Genomic DNA, 21,008 nt, shown 5'->3' on the forward strand with positions numbered 1-21,008 from the left:
TATTTATTATACTTAGTTGAATGTATTGAATAATTTTTATTTTTTTGTTTCCTTTTGTAAATTTTTAAACCTTTTTGTAGTTAAATGTATTATGTATTTCCATCTCTGGCTATATTTTCAGTGTAACTGTTTCTTATTATATATAATTTATGTTAGCTGTAGGATTACGAAATAAATAAATAAATATTAAAGTAGCGGAATAGATATTTTAGTACTCGTTGCGCTTTTGATTTCTTATTATAAGTACATTAAGGCTTGTACAGACACAAAACAATAAAATAATTATTCGATTTATTTTATCACCAGCGCTTCAATCACTTTCTCACTACTCCAATCCTGTCCATCATTGATAACCTCCTTCAGTGCCAATGTACTCAGAAAAACCTCTGCTTCATTTTTGGAGTCACTCTCAAGTATCCTATCATGTATTAAATTCTCGAAATTAACTTCATCTAGCGTGTTATCATCCATTAGGTTTCTTCTGAAACTCTTTCGAATATTGAATCCAGCTTCTTGTAGCTTCTTCTTGGCTAATTCTAGAAAGCTTGGCGAGTGTAATGTTTCGCGTAGCCAATTCTTGATTTTATTTTTCTTGTCCTCCACGCGTGCTTTGAATCTAGGAATTTTTTTGTTGAGTTATTTATGAGTAAGTATATAAAATAATAAACAGTAGGAGCCAGTGGCGTAACAATAGGGTGCAGGGCTGGCAAAATGCCACGGGCCCCCGATCCAAGAGGGCCCCTGCCCAAGAGCTATTATGTTCTATGGATAAATATGAAGTCTCCAATACGCATTGGGCTAGCGTGGTGTCTACAGACCATTCCCTCTCGCCTAAGAGACGAGGTCTATGGCCATTAGTGGGACATATACAACGTGTAATTGAGTACGCTGAAAATCTCGAAGTTTATTAATATTAAACTAAGTACAACGTGATGATTTTTACTGATAAGGCCCCATCAAAAGAATTTGCCACGGGCCCAAGATGATAGTTACGCCACTGGTAGGAGCTGTCACAACTCCTACTGGACCGTATATCATATCCTCAGCGAAAACTTGCCTCTCGAAAATGGCACACATGTATGGAAATAATTAATGAACTGCATTGACAGATGTTTTTAATTGTCCGTTGAGTCTGACAAAATCTCTGTTTCATGTTAGTTCCTATACTGTAAGAAATAGTTGGTCTTTTTGTACATATTTTAATCTATGACTGTTAATTGTTGTTGTTTTTCTATGTATTGTTTTGTTTGTAATATAAATGTTGCCGCATGCCGTGTAATCGGTAATGGTAGTTATTTGTTAAAAAATATATCCTTCTAGAATTATCTTCTTGAAGAATATCTCATATAAAGATGGTGATCTGAAACAAATGGAATCTGAGGCCATACTAACATACTACAAAAACTTTTTCATTTACAAAGAACCTTCCAAAAGTAATATGGCTTTTAATTTGTTTTATTTCCCCGTTCAGTTGTGGTTACAGTTGAATATTGCAGTTACCACAATATATTTTAATACAACCTGATAATTGCGACTTTATTTAGCTGAAAAAGAATTTTAATTCAGCAATTTGTGTTGTTTCATATCTACTATCAACCAGAAGAATCTTTTTATATGTCAATAATTCCAAAAAGCTTTTGTTACTGTATTTATAGTTATGGGTTTTTTGGCCCATTGTTGTTTCTAAAAAAAAATCAGTGGCGCTACAACCAATTTTAGGTCTGGGCCTCAGATTTATGTATCTGTTTCATGATGATTTGTCAATCTAATAGGCAACTAGGTGATCAGCCTTCTGTGCCTGACGCACGCCGTTGACTTTTTGGGTCTAAGGCAAGCCGGTTTCCTCACGATGTTTTCCTTCACCGTTCGAGCGAATGTTAAATGCGCACATAGAAACAATGTCCATTGGTGCACAGCCGGGGATTATACGACCTCAGGGATGAGAGTCGCACGCTGAAGCCACTAGGAAAACACTGCTCCATTGTTGTATCTATGTAGATATTTTATACATGTGTCTGTCTGTGTGTATGTCAACAACGACTTCTGGTCTACATCAGCACGTTATATTAAAATGTTGAAAAGTAAAAAAAAACGTAATTTGTACGCGCTCCAAGCATCACTCACACATGAAGAACGCAACACACAGCTATACAAAGTCGCAAGTTACGGAACTTAATATTGACAATAATTTTACTTCTGCAATTCCTTCTCTCTTTGCCTGGCCTTCTCAATCTTCGCCTTTAATTCGGGAACACTGGACGCCTCATTCGCCGATATGGTTTTTTCCACCCAGTTCGTTATTTCTGTCACTCTGCTGTATACACCTGCGAGGTTATGTATGTATGTGTAAGTATAGCAAAATATACTTTAAAATTAAGCTTATAAACAATTCGACTTAGGGTCCTTCAAGAAGAGAGCGTACCAAATCGACTTAAGAGGCTGGCAACGCACGTGCGAGCCTTCTGGCAATTTGAGTGTTCATAGGCAGTATCACTTAACATCAGATGAGACTCCAGCCTGTTTGTGAATCAATAAGTGTTTTATCTGCGTTGTTTGACGCATCTTCGCTTCTTTTTATAAGTATTTTATTGACTATCGCTCTGGCACTACAACCCTTGGTGCTGGTCTCAGATATGGTTATTTGTTTCGTAATGATTCTCTTATAGGCAAATAGATGATCAGCCTTGCGATTCTGTAACTCACTTTTCGAACTCTCACAGCGGTTTTCGCAGCGGCGGTCGCGCTCGAATCAGTCGTAAAGCAGTCATTTTACGATTTGGCATTCTGATAAGGAGGGAGCTTGTAGTTTATTGTTACAAAGTGAGTTACAGAATCGCAAGGCAGGTTTGAAGTAGGTATACTTGATTTTTGGAGCTAAGGTTTTCTCTCAATGTTTTTGCTTCTGTTGTTATTAAAAAATGAAGCGTCTTCTGTGAATACAATTTTGACTAAGTTATTTGCTGGGTATAGTGAAGTAAATAATATTAATAATTTACCAGGTGAGCGAGGGTCGCCGCACTGTTTACCACCGAAAGACACAATCCCCAGAAGTACACCGTCACGCACTGCCGGCCCACCTGAGTCGTGCTGAAGATTATATATGTATTGAATTACCTCATCATAAATACATAATACTATCTCTACGGTACATGTTACAAGCACTTTTATCGAAAATATATGACTATTTTGGCAGAAAATAACCAGCAAAACAGCCCTGCGATTCTGTAACTCACCTTTCGAACTCACATCAATCAACAACTCATACAAGCTCCACCTTTTCAGAATGCCAAATCATGAAATGACTGCTTCACGACTGATATGAGAGCGACCGCCGATGCGAAAACCGATGTGTGAGTTCGAAAGGTGAGTTACAGAATCGCAGGGCAGGTATGATAGGCACTTAACAATGCTTTCTCTAAAACCGACCAGCCCACTACCGCATATATCCAGTTCCGGATAAGTACTGTTTAATCAGTTTTAATCGCGAAGAATTCGAAAGGGTGCCTGAAATCCTAAGTTGGTTTTTGCAGACGGAATTTGGAAAATTCTGCTTATTATTGATATACTTTTCTGATATATCATTGATTCGTTAATTTTTAACTATTGGCATTATAAATAATGCAACTCTTGATTGACTCGTGAATTCTGTTAGTGTTAAACTAATTCCCCAATTTCAGTAACAATCCAGAGCACTGTTCCCTTCGATAGGGAAAACGGTGTTAAACGGTAAAAGTTAGCGAATAAATTATTATTATATTAAGGGTTGATTTATTTTTACAACAAACTCCCAAGCGAAATTAGTGAATGATCATTGAATAAATTCAAAACTCTCGTTAAACGTAAATTAATCTAAAAAGATTCTATAAATTTGACGATTATTTAAATGATCCCAATACTTGGGATCGATTTGCTCCAGTTCAAACAATTTGTATGACTCAGAGCTTAGCGATTAAAAAGAGTGGCGGAAAGTTTATTGCCAGTTCTTCTTGACCGCTCTACGCCCTTGACTTGCGAACTGGTAGTAAATGTAAATTTACAATTAATTTAACATCTTCTCTGACATTCATAAGTAACTCGTGATACATCCAGGTACTTACATTGCAAGCATCTTTGCCCCCTGTAGCGTAACCAGCACATATCATCCTTGGTGTGATGTAGAAGTTATAAGCCTTCTGACAAGCCTCTACTTGCATCACCGGCACGGGGACAAAACGGAGCCGATCCGGGATATGGCCGTAACCAGATTCCTGAAAGAGTTCGATGTTAAAATGTTATTTTTTGAAGCTATACTTCTTTAGGCGCGTTATGAAAAATGTATGAGAGTGAAATTTTACGATACGCGCGCACCGTGACACAAAATTAACAGAATGAAGTTGCCCACTAATTGAAGTTATACTTTTGTAGGCGCGTTATGAAAAATTGATGAGAGTAAAATTTTACGATGCGCGCGCACCGTGACACAAAATTAACAGAATGAAGTTGCCCACTAAATCGCTCATTAAGTTGAGGAAAAAATGCTACCAACAAAACAGAAATGGAACCTCTGTTAGTGGCGCATGTTGGCACGCACAGCGCCTCTGTTCACTGAGAATTTATCCACATGCTTTGAGTTTCTACATTTAAAACACGTGTTTTTATTGTGTTTTTTTATATACAAGTGAGAATTTTATATGTGCGTCTGAATTATAATCAGAAGTGATTTAAAACACGTGTTTTCATTGTGTTTTCATTATACAAGTGAGAATTTTATATGTGCGTCTGAATTATAATCAGAAGTGATTTAAAACACGTGTTTTCATTGTGTTTTCATTACACAAGTGAGAATTTTATATGTGCGTCTGAATTATAATCAGAAGTGATTTAAAACACGTGTTTTCATTGTGTTTTCATTATACAAGTGAGAATTTTATGTTTGCGTCTGAATTATAATCAGAAGTGATTTAAATTGAATATTTAAATCAATACTAATTAATATTAGAAAATATTTGTGAAAAGACTGTGCTCATCAACCTTCCTAAGCGCTTCAATACAATTGAGATTAACTATCCGTATGTATTTAGCGCGTATTAATTATCCGCGCGTATATAAGTACACGCACCCTTTTTTATATATAATAGGGGGCAAACGAGTCAAAGGGCAGTCATCGTAGCTCACACCTATGTTTAGCGGGTGCGCTGCCGGCCTTTGAGGGAGGAGTACACTCGAATTTTTAATAATTGGCGGTCGAATCTCTCAGGGAAAACCCCCACCGGGAGTCGATTCCACAGTTCGCTAGTTCAGAAAAGAAAATGCTTTGTGAAACGGACTATGGCAGACTTCCAGCCATCAAGGTGATGTTGATGAAATTTTGAATTCATACGGCTGGTACGGTTAATCCCATCATAAAGATAACTTGTTAATAAATAATAGTTTAAAAAAACTAAAAAACACGCTTTTAAAGCACATCAAACTAAAAAGTGAAAAATAATTCCTAATTTAGGCTGTAAATGGTAATGAACAAAAAATACTGTTATTATTGTGAAAAAGCGTGGGGCGCTCGATAGACGAAAAATATGGCACAGAGATTTTTTTTTTTTTTTTTTCATTTTTTTTTTTTGGATTATTGCATTGTCATCGATCTTTGATAGGTGCGCAAAGTTTGAATTAAATCTGTCCGTTAAAAGTGGGTCAAAATCGAGTCCGAAGGAGTCGGTTACATACATACATACATACATACAGGTGAAGCGTGTAAAAAAACAAGTCTCGCAATGCAGTTCCATATATATACCATAAAAAGATGTGAGATCCGTGTCCAAGTCCTATTCAGTCCCTACTTAAGAGACCTTCTGTCTTAAGTTATTACGTAATTAGCTTAACAATATCTTATACTGACCATATCAATATTTCAAATCTTTTATATTTTTAATAGATAGATATATATTGATTGACTTGGTAACTGAAAATTCAGGCTCATAATTTTATTCACAACGAAGTTTTAGGGGCGCTTTTCTGCCCTGCCAGAAGATACTAACAGTACACAGTATGAACATGGTTCTATTTTTTTAAAGAACGGGCAGGAGGCTCACCTATTAAGTGATACCGCCGCCCATGGACACTCTCAATGCCAGAGGGTTGGCGAGTACGTGACGGCGGTATACAGTGCAGCTGCAGCGGCGCGATTAAACGCGGGCAAATGTTTTGAGTTATGGTGACTTATAAAAATCTCGCCGAAAACTTACGTCAGTGCTCCCCCAGCCGGTAACAATAAGAATATCTTCGGGTTTGATATCATAATCCTGTGAGGGTAGATTTAAAACAGCTATATTTCTACCAATCGGCATGGGCCTGTCAAGGCGAATCAGGCTGTAGTCAAAGTCTGCAGCGCCAGGGGCAAATTCATTATGAAAGAATACCTGGAAATTATCAGAACTGCTATTAGCAACTGCATGAAAATGCCCAAAAATATAGTAAAGAAAATATTTCATCAGGGTAGGCCGTTCATGGCAATTCTTTATTCTTATTCAATGTATGTATTAAACATTTACACGTGGTTTTATAATTTTTATAAAAGCTGTTGGTGACCTTATTAACAAAAATCTAGACTTCTCCGAAAACATTTATTATTATTTATTTCTTACTTATTTAAAAAATATTCCTGTAGCATTTTATACAGTAGGGTCTTCTGTCTTCTTGAGTCTGGATATTTTATTAATATTTCGCAAATAAATAAATCCTATTTCAATCAGTCAAATAGTATTGAGTTTTTGGTAAATATATATGTATAAAAACATTATGTTAAGGTTCTTATTATATGACATTGCAAAAAAAATATATGACATTTGCATGCCTATTTATATATGGCTGATTGTGCGGATTTTCTTGTTGTTCAATCTAATTGTACTTTATTTATCTTGGCAAATAAAGGATTTAATATTATTTATTATTATTATAAAACCTTACCCTATTTTATTAATAGTAATTAGTTTTATTATATAAATTTAGACTAAACCTACAAACTGTTTACTAAATACATGTACATGTATCAACAAGTAATACCACATAGATTATTACACACAGTACATATATATTAAATTTAATCATAAAAAATAGAAGTTATGAAACATAATTGAATGAAACATGTTTATTACACTCAATTCCTTTCAGAATATCTTTTTATCGCGAGCTCTTCAAGGGTGCCCAAAGGCGTCTCGAAACATTTGAGCTATACAGCCTTCTCAATGGGTAATCATTAATTAAAAGATAAGTCTGGAATCTCCTTCATTTATCTTTCATCTTTCCTTTGATTTCAAATGCGTTACACATTTTTTAATTGAACAAATCTTTTTGTTTAAAATGTGGTAAATTTGTTAATTTAAATGCAAATTAACTTCAATATAATATCTAATAATAATAGAAATAATAATAAATATTTACTTAATAAAAATTATTAATTAATAGAAATTTCGTGCACCGTTTTTTTGAGAGAACGTGGGGGCCGGAAGATCACCTGATGTTAAGTCGGCAACGAACTTGCCAGAAGGCTCTCAAGCGCGTAGGTTTTAAGAACCTGTACATTCTTTCCTTGGATCCTAAGTCGAATGGTTTCGGAAGTACTTCAGTAGACAAGAACTACCTTAAAAACGCTCAGCTGTTGTGGAACGACAGACATCGAGTGTAATTTCGTATTTCTTTTGTGTAATATCTGTTTTACTCATGTTTACTCACTATGTACTATGTAAACTTAAAAACTATTATGCGTACCTTTTTGATAGGAAGAATAAAATTAAAATTGACAATTATGAATTTATAAAACTACGAAGCAATTAAAAGATTAAAATTAAGTTTGAAAAAGCAGCATTAGTAAAATAAACATATATAAGATTTCCTTAAGACACTGGCGTAAACGTCGTGAAAGAAACAAAACAGCGTGCATTTTTCACCATGTTTAATATTACTGCAATTCGATTTTCAAATCTTGTTAGGTATCGAACCTTTAAGAAAGGAGCGCACATTAAAAACAGGCAACACATCCGCACGTGTGCGCGCACGTGTCCATAAAAGCATGATGATGTGTCTACTCATTTGTCCCATTAAACTATTAATAATAAAACAAACCTTATTGATTCTGGCCTGATACCCGCCACGATTGTGAAACGAACTACCAGCTCTTACAATGAACTGTGTCAATTTCTTCTTATCATCATCATGAATACTGAAAGGGTAAACTTTTAAATTTAAGGCTTAAAACTTAACTGTAGAAATTTATATTCAAATAGTTTAGTTAAAAAGCGGGTTTGCTACACAATAAAAAAGATAAGATACAGGTATCACTTATTCCACGTCATTAAATTATTAATTAGGTCTCATCGGCAAATAAGACAGAGGGTGTATGCCGAGAGAAAAAGCCGGCGTAAAATACTCTCGGTACTCTTTTAAAATTGCAAATCATCAAACAACACGCAAATTGATTAGAAGTAGCCCGTCTAGCACTATTCCCAGGCCCTTTTATCAACTAGATAATCGTTAACTTTATAGTAAGCTATTTTTTAACAACTGGCTTTAATTGTTATTTAATTAAGGTAGTTGTTAAGGGTTCTTAAATCTAAGTGACACTTATTATTGGACATTATCGGAAACGAGAATGTTAAATTACAATTTATGAGTGTGGTAAAAGCTAAAGGGCTCGTATTGGCTTCAAGTGTGAGATTATTTCTTACATTTTGTTTATGTTTATGTCTAGTGGATTCAGTGTGTGACGTCCCTGAGGTTGTAGGTTCGAATCCCGTTTGTGCACCAGTGGCATTTCTGTCTATGTGCGATTTTAGCACAGGTACGGTGAAGGAAAACATAGTGAGGAAACCGGCTTGCCTTAGACCCAAAGAGGCTGATCACATTCTTGCCTATTACAAAACACAAAACCATACAGATATAATATCTGACGCCCAGACTTTTAAAGGTTGTAGCGCCATGTGTTTTTCTGGGATATGGTAAGTGAAAAAAAAAAAACAAGAACAGAGTGTCTCCCCCTTAATAGACACTGTTATTGTACACTTTCTTATATTACCTACATATCTACATTAGTTAATTAGACTTTACAATCTAGTAACTTATGGCTTAAAACTCTCTCAGTTTCTTTAGTCAGCCCCCGCGAACTTCGTTTCTCCTTAATGTGATTTTACTTCCCCTACCATTTTAGTACCTCTCTATATAAACCTCTGAGTTCAAGTTATAAGTTTTAAATTAACAAATAAAAAATAGGGGTTGAGAAGTGAAAATTAGGGGTTGTATGTATTTTTGTATGCTGTATCATAAAAAAATACTAACAAAATATTTTATCTAAAAATTAAAATTTAGGTGTATGAAAAATAGATAGTAGCCGATTCTCAGACTTACTTAATATGCGTAAAACGTTTCATAAGAATCAGTCGATCCGTTTCGGAGGAGTATCGGAACGAACATTGTGACACTACAATTTTAAATATTAGATCATAGTGATTTAGCTTTAAAAAATTTGCGAACTAATACGGTTGTTTAATATAATAAATAATAGTTTAAAAAAGAGTTTTTTAAACTATTATTTATTTTTTAGTTAATTTTTTTTTATTTTTTTCATTTTTTTTTCGGATTATTGCATTGTCATCGATCTTTGACAGGTGCGCAAAGTTTGAATTAAATCTGTCCGTTAAAAGTGGGTCAAAATCGAGTCCGAAGGAGTCGGTTACATACATACATACAGGTGAAGCTAATATAAAGCGTGTAAAAAATGAAATACATACGATTCCAAACAGTGACCTGCTGTCAGCACCCACTGCTCATCAATAATAGAGCCTCCACACCAATGCTTCCCATTCCTGGATATCGCAACGTTGTATGGATACATGCATATGCTAGTCTCCATGCCGCCCACGATTCGACGCACGGCATATGTCCGAAAAGCCCATGCCAAGTGACGATCACTAGCTGATTCTGGAAATACCGTAAGAACATTTATTCCAGAATATACAACTTAGGTGAAAATACTTATTATTATGAATTCAAAAGTAAGTACTATAATTAATATATCCTCATAGGAATGAATAATGACTTAAGATCTTATAATTTAGTAGGAATTTAATTGTTTATGGTTGTTGTATGATGGCGTACATCTGGGTATAACACTGCGTCCAAAAATTTCGTAAACTTTAAATTCAGTTTCATTGTGTGCGCTGTCATTGTCTATTATAAATCAAATCTAAATTGATATATATTGGTAATTTGTACAGTTATGAACGTCAGGATTAAGAAGATCTATATTCACATTTACTACCAGTTCCCAAATCAAGGCGTAGAGCGTGAAGATGAGAAACTTTCCGTCACTATTTTATAATTGCCAATATTTTGGGTTACTATGAAATTGTAAAGAAAGGTAAAAATTGTGGATTGCGGATGTTGAACGGATTTAAAAAAATATTTTGCTATTAGAATGCTAGATGAATCCACAATAAGCTATACGTCCAAAATATTTAAAAAAGCGCGATATTCCAGTCAAGTCTACGTGTCTATAGAACAGGTTCAAAACCATAGTCCATATAAAAATTGGTACGCTCTTCTCTTGAAGGACCCTACGCCTAATTGGTTCAGTAATACTTCAGTGGGCAGCTGGTTCCACTGATGAAACCATGTGCATCTACTAAACCGACAACTTGAACACTCTCCATTGTAAATAAGGTAGAAGGTGCAGAGTGACCCCACATCTCGGAATGGAGATCAAGCCGCTCAGAATACTCACTTGGATCTAATCTTTCCCCAAATTGTATTCTATACCTCGTTGACGTATTATCATTTCTAAATTTATATCTCTCTTCTAAGAATGTTTTGATCTCTTCTTCGCTACCTGTATGTCTTACGTCCAATTCACTCATTTCAGCTTCTCCTGTTTGTAAGGATTCATCCACTAACTCAACCAGTTCTAAAGCATTTACATTTAATATAACGGCTATGATTATTATTATATATGTTTCTTTCATCGTATTCTCGTGAAATTCCTTTTATTATATCGGCCATATTGAATTATGTTTCATATTCGTTTTATTGTTTTTGGTTTGTTAAAGAGATTTCTAATAGTAAACGGAAATTCTAACTATTGTTTTACATGTTTTATGAACAATTTTTATTACGAAATCTTTTGCAAAGACTATACTGAATTTACAAACTGATTTTTTAAAGTGTACTCAGAGAACAGCTCAATTTGTCTTGATGAATGAAATATTGGTAATGCACGTCTTTTGTGTATTTTTATACTGTTTGCTAAATTGTTCTAAAAATAGATTTATATCTTATATCTATACTAACAGACCGGCCAAGCGTTGCTGTGGCTAAGGTTTTAGTTATATTATATAGTATAGTAACCTATTCAAGGGAAACGGCAGGAGAACACCCCATGTCTGGTGTTGGACCATGCTTTTTTGGTGGTTATGCCATTAAATTGTAGCTTTGTGAAACGTTGGTACTTTCAACACAGCGCCATCTGTTAGAATTGTGACTATCAAATAATCAACAAATATTTCGCAATAAAATAATATTGCGGGTATAAATTGAGATGTAAGCTATCCTTTCTTTTAAGTTAGATCAAACCGCACAAGGTGTGCAAATTTGATTGAAATCGGTTCAGTAGTTAAGGGGTCCACAGCGGACAAACAACGTGACACGTCATTTATATATATTAAGATATTATACACCCTTGATTTGAGAACTGGCAGTAAATGTAAAATTAGAAGCATTTAATATGTATTTCTATAAGTATAAGTATACATTGTGTTCAAAAATGAATAAATGATGCTGAATTTGAATATATCTTTAAAGCAAGATTTTAGACGCTTTTTAAGTTCAAAAATAACTACTCACAAACGTACAGAACCAGTTTTTATGTCCTTAGTGCAGTGTCTACATTAAATAAAAGTTTAATGTACATTTTACGAGCGATTTCATTATTCAGCTAGATGGATTTTCCGAGTACTGTTTTATGGAAAGCGGAATTCGTGAACAATTGATTTTCATTCGATGTTTTAAAATGATTATGATATTTCAAATATAGATCTATATAAATTACTAGCTGACCTGGCAAACGTCGTTTTGCCATGTATATCATTTATAATAAACAATAGGGGTTGATCGTAGAGGGGTGAAAATTAGGGGTTGTATGTATTTTTAAATGCTGTATTATAAAAAAATTTTTTTTATCTAAAAATAAAAACAATAAAAATTTAGGGGGATGAGAAATAGATGTTGTCCGATTCTTAAGCCGCATTTACATTTATCTGACGTGTTGTGTTGTGATGCATCAGAACGGTATCAGTTTCATACATTTAATATGGAAGCGTTCACATTTATTCAATGCGGTGTGTTATGACGGCTTCTGATGTGTCGTGTCACAGGCGATCCCGGTCCGCGTCAGAAAGGGTGAGGTGCGGGGGGCGGTGCCGTGAGACGTCATACCGCATCAGACTAGTGTGCACGCGCCAGTGTTGTGTTATTACGCGTCAGAAATGGACGAAGAGCAACTAATTGAATACGTAAGACAATTTAAAGTGATTTATAATCCAAAATGTAAAGAATATAAAGATCAAGTTATGAGAGCAGCTATTTGGGAAGAGATAGGAGAAAAAATGAAAATTCAAAATCTGAATCAGAATCGGATGATTCTTGAAAAAACATTGCAAATGTGTGAACTCTCTGGGAGTCAAGACGGAACTGATACAAAAAACCGTCATAATGCATCATAACACGTCATATCAATGTGAACAGTAGCCATCACGACAGAGAGCATCACAACACAACACGTCAGATAAATATAAATGCGGCTTTAGACATACCCAATATGAACACAAAATTTCATGAGAATCGGTCAAGCTGTTTCGGAGGAGTTTAACTACAAACACCGCGACACGAGAATTTTATATATGAGACTACACATCTGATGTAGTACTGAATGGATTAGTAAAACCTAGACATAACAATCAAATATACAGTATTTACAATTTTCTTAACCTACGTAGGAAAAATTAATAAAAATAAAATTAAAACAACTTTAAAAACTTTGGTCCCTGTGGCAGTGTACCTTTAACGCTGGCAGAATTTCCTGCTGTATTGCGATACTTATTCGTTGAAGAAAGCACCAGCTCTACGGTCACCGGTACTATCTACCAGGCGCCAACTTAAATCTTTAAATAGAGCCTGTGCACTTGAACCCCACGGCCCTAGAGTCTCCTACTCCAAAGGGAACAAAATCGAAGTTGGAGGAAAGACTCCTAAAGACTTATTATGTTCCGTCTGCTCTGCGGCCGCCCCAACTTTTTGCTTGTCCGAGGGAGGTGAGACGGGGCGGGGCTATCGTGTCAAGTAGCATCCCACCAAAGCCTGTCCCATCTTCCAAGGGATCAACGACATCCCATCCGGCCGCTTGCCATCGCTTGTAGTAATTTAATTTCTATAGGTATGTTGCTCTTACCAATGTGCCGAGCAGCTTCAGCGTGCGACACTCATCCCTAAGGTCGTAGGTTCCATTTTTAGTGCCCGTATCACCTCGAGGTCCCTTCCCCAACTGAGCGGTTTTAAGGCAGTTTTTGCCGCGCACCACCACTATGTGGAACCAGCTGCCCACTGAAGTATTTCCGAACCAATTCGACTTTAAGAAAAGAGCGTACCAATTAAATGTCACCGTGACCACGCACGCTGTAAAGCACGCGAAACGTCGGAAAATTTTAAAATTATGTGAAATAATTATAAGCTTATAATAATACATAACTTCAATCCGTTAAAAAAGTGTTTTCTTTAAATGTTCGCTTTGTTTTATCTTAGTTTTCTTTTTCGAGGAAATTTCCGATTTCACTGAATTCTCGCTTCGATTAAAACCTTCATGGTTGGAAAATTATTATTCACTGAAGCTGCTCTATCTAATCTTGACTTGGTTTTTTATTCTGTATAATTATGGCTTCCAAAATGTCAAATAAAAATAAACTAATCATGTGTTTTGGAACTTGGAGATGACAAACTCGAGCGCCGTTTTAGTGGCACTCGCATTAATTGTTAGCGAATTAAATTTATTACACAATGGTGAGTTTGAAGTGTTTATAAACGTTAATTATACAATATAAACATAACCCCGTGCTACCAGACGTATTACCAGTAACATGAAAACAGTCACAATTCCTGAAGATACCTTTATTTCACGTGATCTCAGATTTACTAGCCCAAGAAGGCTGATGCCAGGACGTTTTATCGCCGGTGAATTAACTTAAAATCATCCCACCATCTAACAGAACCTCGTTCTTTGTGTTTCTGTTCCCGTTAATAGTCACTCATGGCTGTACTGAACTGCTTATTTGGAACTGGCACCATAAGATTTATGCACTATCCTGCTATTTCATGCTTTCAACAACAGGCCAATAACTCAACTATGACGTGCTACCAAAGTTCTTGTGCTCTATATTTATTGTAGTGCGATCTATAATAATTTAAAATGTAGATCTCTGAGGGAATTCAAGAAAATTAATATACGTACCTTTCCCTCGCAATATATTTATGAAAATATGTATGTATACAAAAATAGTGATAAGTTTACTAGAATACATACGCACAATGTTAATACTAAGACTATCTAAAGTTAGTATTTTTTTTTTGGAAAAGGGATACTTTTCTTTAACAAAAACCACTCTTTTATCTCTGACTTTTACTAAATTTAAGAAATGTATTAAAGAAAAGCTGTGTAAAAAGGCTTAATATAAAGTTAACGATTATCTAGTTGATGAAAGGGTCTGGGACTAGTGCTAGACAGGCTAATTCTAATTAATTTGCGATATTAGTTTAAAAATAAGTGTTGTTTGATGATTTGCTATTTTCAAAGAGGTTTTTACCCTGGCTTTTTCTCTCAGCCTACACCCTCTGTCTTCTTTGCTGATGAGTAGGGATGTCTACCGATTCAAATTTAATGACGTGGAATAAGTGATACCTGTATCTTATATTCCATAATAAACATTTTTTATTTTTATTTAAAACAGTTCTGGTGTAGTACAGTGTAACATTAAATTCATGGCAAATATTAAGTATAAAGCAGTCGGCGGCTACTTGACTACCAACGTTGTCTATATTTACTGTTTAGGTACCGTTCTTGTGGTCTATATTTATTATATGCTGTAGGATATTTGCAGGGAATATCTGATTCACAGGTCTCGGAAAGGTCAGGTCGCGGAAATCACTTCATTAAGCTAGTATTTTTCACCCCAATATAGCAAGCAACAGTATTCAAGATTCAAAGCCTTTATTTCAACTAATACAAGAGAAAGTTTACAAAAAATATAAATGTATATAAAAAAAGTTCTTTACGAAGGTTTAGTTGTACTCTTGTACAGCTTGCCTTTGTGGCACAAAGGCCTCCTTCAGCTGTTTCCAGTGCTTCCTATCCCTGGCAGTCAGCAGCCCACTGCGCACATGGTCTTCCTCTCTTTCTGTTGGTGTTGCAGCGAGGTGTCTATGGACTGACTTTTTTCGACCATTTTGCTCTCTGGCCTCTGAGCAGGTGTCCTGTCCATCTCCATTTAAGCCTTCGGAGATCTACAGCTCTTTTCCTATCATTCCGTGTGTATCCTAGTATGCTCCTTTCCGTACTATATATATACTAGTGGACCGGACAGACGTTGTCCTGCATGATATTTCAAGCAATTAGTAAAGCAAAGTATGAAAGTACCGACTGCAGCGCCATCTGGCGGGCTGATTTGTGAATCTAAACCATTCCCAGATCCCCTTGAACACACACAAAAAATTTCATCAAAATCGGTCCAGTCCTTTGAGAGAAGTTCAGTGACATACACACTCACAGAAGAATTATATATATAAAGATAATATAATAAGATATTCATTGTTACAGTAAACCTTTTATTAGAGGACTTCTTTCCGTCAAACATAGTTTTTCTTCTCAGTATCTGTATCCTCCTGGAAGAGCTGCGAGTAATCTCAGTGCTACGTTTGTACTCACCTATAAGCTTTATATTTGAGGTAAGCAAGCTCTTTAAACTAATAAGGTCCTGGTAGTTTTTACTTGTCTGTATTTCAGCGTGCGACTCTCATACCCGAGGTCGTAGGTTCGATACCCTGTGCACCAATGGACTTTCTATGTGCGCATTTAATTCGCTCGAACGATGAAGGAAAACATCGTGAGGAAACCGACATGTCTTAGACGCAAAAAGTCGACGGCGTTTGTCGGCTGGAGGCTGATCACCTACTTGCCTATTAAATTTAAAAATGATCATAAAACAGATTCAGAAATCTGAGGCCAAGAACTAAAGAGGTTGAAGCGTCACTGATTTATTTATTGTGTGTTTAGAATAATCAAGTTGTGTTAATATTTATTAGTTACAACATAATTAATTAAATACTACCCAAGCTCTAGGCTTAATGGAAATGTATAATATACAATCTATTTTAAAGTCTTGGATTTGATTCAAATTAGATAGACAAGCCGGATCTGTAGGTTTTGTAGTCTAGTAAAAACAGCTCAAAAATAAAATTTCTTGTTAAAATAGATACCGATGTCTCACGTCCCTGGGTTTCAGGTTAAACCAATGAAATTCTAATTCAGAAATAGACATCGGACAGTATCCGATTTATTTTAGCGCATAATCCAATCTCCACAGATATCATTCTTAGTTATAATTATAAAAAGACAACTTGAAAGAAAATTAAGTATCGCAACGCAGTTCTTCTACCGTAAAAAGTTGTGAGATCCATGTAATACCAAGTCGGTTCATTCTGTCCATACTTAAGGGACCTTCTGTGTTCTAACTTAAGGTTTAAGAATAACTTTATTTCTCATAAGAATTACAGACATAATTCACTTACTGAGAAACAATCTGTAAAACTAAGATTAAAAAATTAGAGCGCACAGATGTTGGTACGTATATAAAATAACAAAACAAAACAGAAACAAAAATGTGGATAGACATAATAAACTTGATCAGTAAACCAAGCAAAACACAGATGTTCGAATTAGTTTTTTTTTTTGAAGCTTCTATGTCTGATAGGAGTGCCTTAAAGTTCCGATGATCCGTCAGACAAAATTAAGAAATTCGACTAGTTATGATTCTTAAACTACTAACTTCATTCAATTTGAACCATCAAATTGAATGGAGTTTAAAATATACCGTGTTTGTACAATCCCTGCTTGGTATCTTCAGGCTTTTAATTTTATAATAATATGTAATCATAATTAAGCCTCATTTATTCCTTGAAAAATTTACAAAATTAAAATTTAGAAAAAGTTACAAAATATACACACACACATAAAATACATATATATATATATATATATATATGTATTTGGAAAAAAGAAAAGGACCTCTTATTGAGTATAGGCCTCCTCCAATTGGTTCCATCTCTCTCTGTTTTGAGCATTTTTCTCCCAATCCTCTCCACCAACTTTCTTAAGCTCGTCGGCCCACCGTGCAATTTTATCCACCACAAAGTTACAGGTGGAAAATGGTCTGAACTGCTTCGAAAACAGGATAGAACGCCGGTGCCGCTTTATTGCAGAACTAACTCCAGACACATATTTCAGATTCTTCTCTCGCTGTTTCTTTTAGAATGTTCACTGCTATACATCTGGCGGCCTCTACAATTATATCTACTCATCAACGCTGATGATATCCTAGTACAATTATATGAGAACGAGACATTTAACTGGCTAGTTTGTCCCCTGTGTTGTGGCACCCATAACCCTGCGCCGGACTTTGCACGCCTGGTACTAAAGATTTGTAGTTTTAGCTTTTTACTGTCTGTTATTTTTGCGACTAAATTAAATAAGTAGTTTTAAGTATAAAATTTATATTTCAAATGTGTTTTATTTCAAATATATTCAAAATTAAATACTAATAGTGAAAATAATCCAGCCCTATGATGTTTTTAATTTTTTTAATAAAACACGCATGCTTAAAAATAAGAAAATATGACGTTGCAAATTTTACATACTAATATTATTCATATAAATAAGTGTTGGAGTGGCTTCAGCGCGTCTCATCCTTGAGGCCGTCGGTTCGATCCCCAGTTTTGCACCAATGGACTCAAACTGTGTAGGAAACCGGCTTGCCTAAAGGCCGATTTACATTATCTTACGGCCAAAACCAATATGCAATCTCAATCCAATTTTAGCTGTCATAGACTGACAATTCAATCCATTTCTAAAGAAAAGCATGCCAATATTCAATACATGGACTGAGATACCAATCTAATTATTCAACCAATCGTTCAGAGGGCGGATAAGAGATTGAAGATTGCCCTCTGTATGAAAATGAATGTTTACTCATGCCAACAACCTATCTGTCCATTTTGACAGTGCTTCGATTGGCCAAATCAATCTCGGATTGCTATCGGTGAAACTCGTATGATTTGGGTTTGGGATTGCGACCTAACTTAATATTCATTGGGAAAATTTATTCATCTTCGTCATCTTCCAGTTCTAGTGATAGTGATTTGGAAGTTTAAATGCAATTATCCGATTGGGATAGTAATTCTGAAGCTGGAAGAAGACAACGTACTTCTGTGCGAAGACATAAGAAGACAAGAATTTATTATATCCAGGGCCTGAATGACGCCGAATTCACATTTAACAAAAGAAGCTTTGGAGACACTTTTACACAAAGTGATGTCTATCATATATGACTTCTTGCAGGTTTCATCTTTTCATCAACTTTTGTAAAAAAAATTTAAATATTAGCTACAACCAAAAATATTTGTTACTATAGATACTACCTACTAACTCCACTTCAAAACCTCAAGACTCCAGCAGAACATCTTTATAACGAATCTCAAATACGAAGCAGAAATGTGGTGGAAAGGACATAATATGGTGTTTGGAAAAAATCGGTTTGTCAAAAAAGGTTTTGCTTCAAGTATCTCGTGTACAAGCCGTGATAGTGGCATGTGCAGTGTTGCACAATATTGCTATTGATATGCGAGATGAACATTTTGAACTACTGCAACAAGTAGATGAACAAGCTGATGATATTGATCAAAGCGCAATTGACAACGTGGGAAATGCAAGTGTACGAAGTAATCTTATAAGTGATTATTTTGCTTTATTACTATAATATTTAATAAATTACAACATTTTTGAGATAAATTAAATAAAAATTCAATGCTTTTATTTAAATAAATATACAAATTTTTAATACAATACATCCTCGCTCCAGGCACAAAATCTATTATTTTTCTAATTTATTTAAGAATATATTTTTTTCTATGGCCCAGAATTCTCTTTTATGCTCTCTTTCTTCATCTTTAAATGCCCATTGCTTTCTCTTACTTAGAAGCTCTTCCTTTCAATTGACTTTAATTTCCTTCGACAGACAACAATATCATGTCTTTGACATTTTCCTCGATAGGGGGTAAGAGGAGTAGCAGCACTTGGGCCACCTCCTGTACGATATGTTTCAGCATGTATCAAGGCAGACTTTTTTCTTGTAACCCTCTTTAAGCTTTAGCACTGCGAAAGTTTACCCCACTTGTGTTATTAAACAGCGCCTCCAGCGTCTTCCAGCACTGCTCTTTCTCCTGCCAGGTGACTGAGTCACTCTTTTTATTTTCTAATATATTTTTATGGTCAGCAACAAGCGAAGTTAGAAGGTCAACGTCTTTCCGGCTGAAATTGACGCTTCTTTCACGTTTTTGCGTAGACATTTTTTTAAGTTAAAGAACCATCCTCGAATCACAAAAACAACATACACAAACAACTCAGAGAAAATTTATATTTGTAATAATATGTACTAAAATACTCAATAACCTAACAAACAATAATACCATATGAAAATGACAGCCCGTTTCGTTACAAGTAATATTAAATGACCAGCAAAAAGGTTAAGGTTCTATGTTTTTCTATAGAATTTTGTAACTTTATTTGTTCGTAACAAACAAAACGTTGCATAGCTATTTGCTACTTTATCCATACATTGTGAAACAGACCCTAAGTCTTACTTATTTTATTTCGTTCCAAAAACGCGAACTTTTGGTATGCTTGAACACAACATATTGCATTGAACGAAACGCGGTCGAGAGGCAAGGATCACGCAAAAGATTGCTGTCAATCTTTTGTCAAATAAACAATCGGATAGCAGAAATGTTTATTGGCATGCAGATTGGAGATCGGTCTTTAGATATGAATCAGTCCAAGATTGGTTATAATCATAGATTGAGGATACATTATTAATTTTGGCCGTTAGTGTATAGGAGAGTGCTTTAGGATAGTACTTTAGTTGAAACATGTAAACGCTACTTGCTTTAGTAAACGCTACGCTAAAGAACTTGCCTTTCAAGTTGTACTAAAGCACTCTCCTAAACACTAATGATAATGTAAATCGGCCTTTACACCCAAAAAGGCGACGGCGTGTGGCAGGAAGCTGATCACCTACTTGCCTATTTGATTGACAAATGATCATGAGACAGATACAGAAATCTGAGGCCAAGACCTAAAAAAGGTTATAGCGCCACAAATTATAAATCGACCTTAATAAATACAATTAAATTAATTTCAATAATAATCTATCAGTACAATTTCATTTTATGTTCGCCAAGAATAATAAAAGATTGTCTCAGACCGCTAAGAATCTCTCAACTTGGGTACTCGATATTTCAAGCTCTTCTCATAAGATTTTCAATAGATTTTTATATTAAGAAAGCGATATTCATTCTTATCTCAGGCATTGAGGTTTTATTAAATTTTTGTATTTCGATTTAATATTAAATCTGTTACATGAAAATAGCTGCTGGTTTAATATTGAATATTTTTAAAAGAAAATTTATTTGTCGTGTCCATTAATAATTAATAAAGCTTTATTTAATTCCATGCATAGTACATAAGTAAGAATACAATTTGGTATTTATTAGTCTATAATAATCAATAACAGTTTTTTTTTATTTTTATGATTGGACAATTCACACCAATTGACCTAGTCCCATGCTAAGCTGGTGAAGCTTGTGTTATGGATACTAGGCAACGGATATACATA

The 21,008-nt window shown here is 35.0% G+C and overlaps 1 protein-coding gene and 1 long non-coding RNA gene across 2 annotated transcripts; one reads left to right on the forward strand and one right to left on the reverse strand.

The window, feature by feature from the left end:
• Positions 1-202: 202 nt before the first annotated feature.
• LOC125059535 (trypsin-4-like) lies at positions 203-11,135 on the reverse strand. The gene is made up of 8 exons (XM_047663990.1): positions 10,748-11,135; positions 9,756-9,945; positions 8,095-8,191; positions 6,219-6,392; positions 4,098-4,247; positions 2,997-3,087; positions 2,195-2,324; positions 203-616 (listed from the first exon to the last, which is right to left on the reverse strand). The coding sequence occupies exons 1-8, from the start codon at positions 10,983-10,985 to the stop codon at positions 292-294; spliced, it is 1,395 nt and encodes a 464-aa protein (XP_047519946.1). The 5' UTR covers positions 10,986-11,135; the 3' UTR covers positions 203-291.
• Positions 11,136-13,937: 2,802 nt separating this feature from the next.
• Positions 13,938-17,833, forward strand: LOC125059548. The gene is made up of 3 exons (XR_007118686.1): positions 13,938-14,070; positions 15,881-16,008; positions 17,567-17,833. It is a non-coding gene; the product is annotated as an uncharacterized LOC125059548 (long non-coding RNA).
• Positions 17,834-21,008: the final 3,175 nt, after the last annotated feature.

The sequence above is a fragment of the Pieris napi genome, chromosome 20, assembly GCF_905475465.1.
Source record: "Pieris napi chromosome 20, ilPieNapi1.2, whole genome shotgun sequence".
In the NCBI taxonomy this organism is placed as follows: domain Eukaryota; kingdom Metazoa; phylum Arthropoda; class Insecta; order Lepidoptera; family Pieridae; genus Pieris; species Pieris napi.

What these genes read in the sequence shown, in the direction of transcription:
- LOC125059535 (XM_047663990.1), bottom strand. Translation starts at nt 10,985, where the DNA reads ATGAAAGAAACATATATAATAATAATCATAGCCGTTATATTAAATGTA. An exon ending in TGGGGAAAGATTAGATCCAA is followed by an intron (nt 9,946 to 10,747) that starts GTGAGTATTCTG and finishes CGGTATTTCCAG; the next exon opens with AATCAGCTAGTGATCGTCAC. An exon ending in ATCAGGCCAGAATCAATAAG is followed by an intron (nt 6,393 to 8,094) that starts GTTTGTTTTATT and finishes GATAATTTCCAG; the next exon opens with GTATTCTTTCATAATGAATT.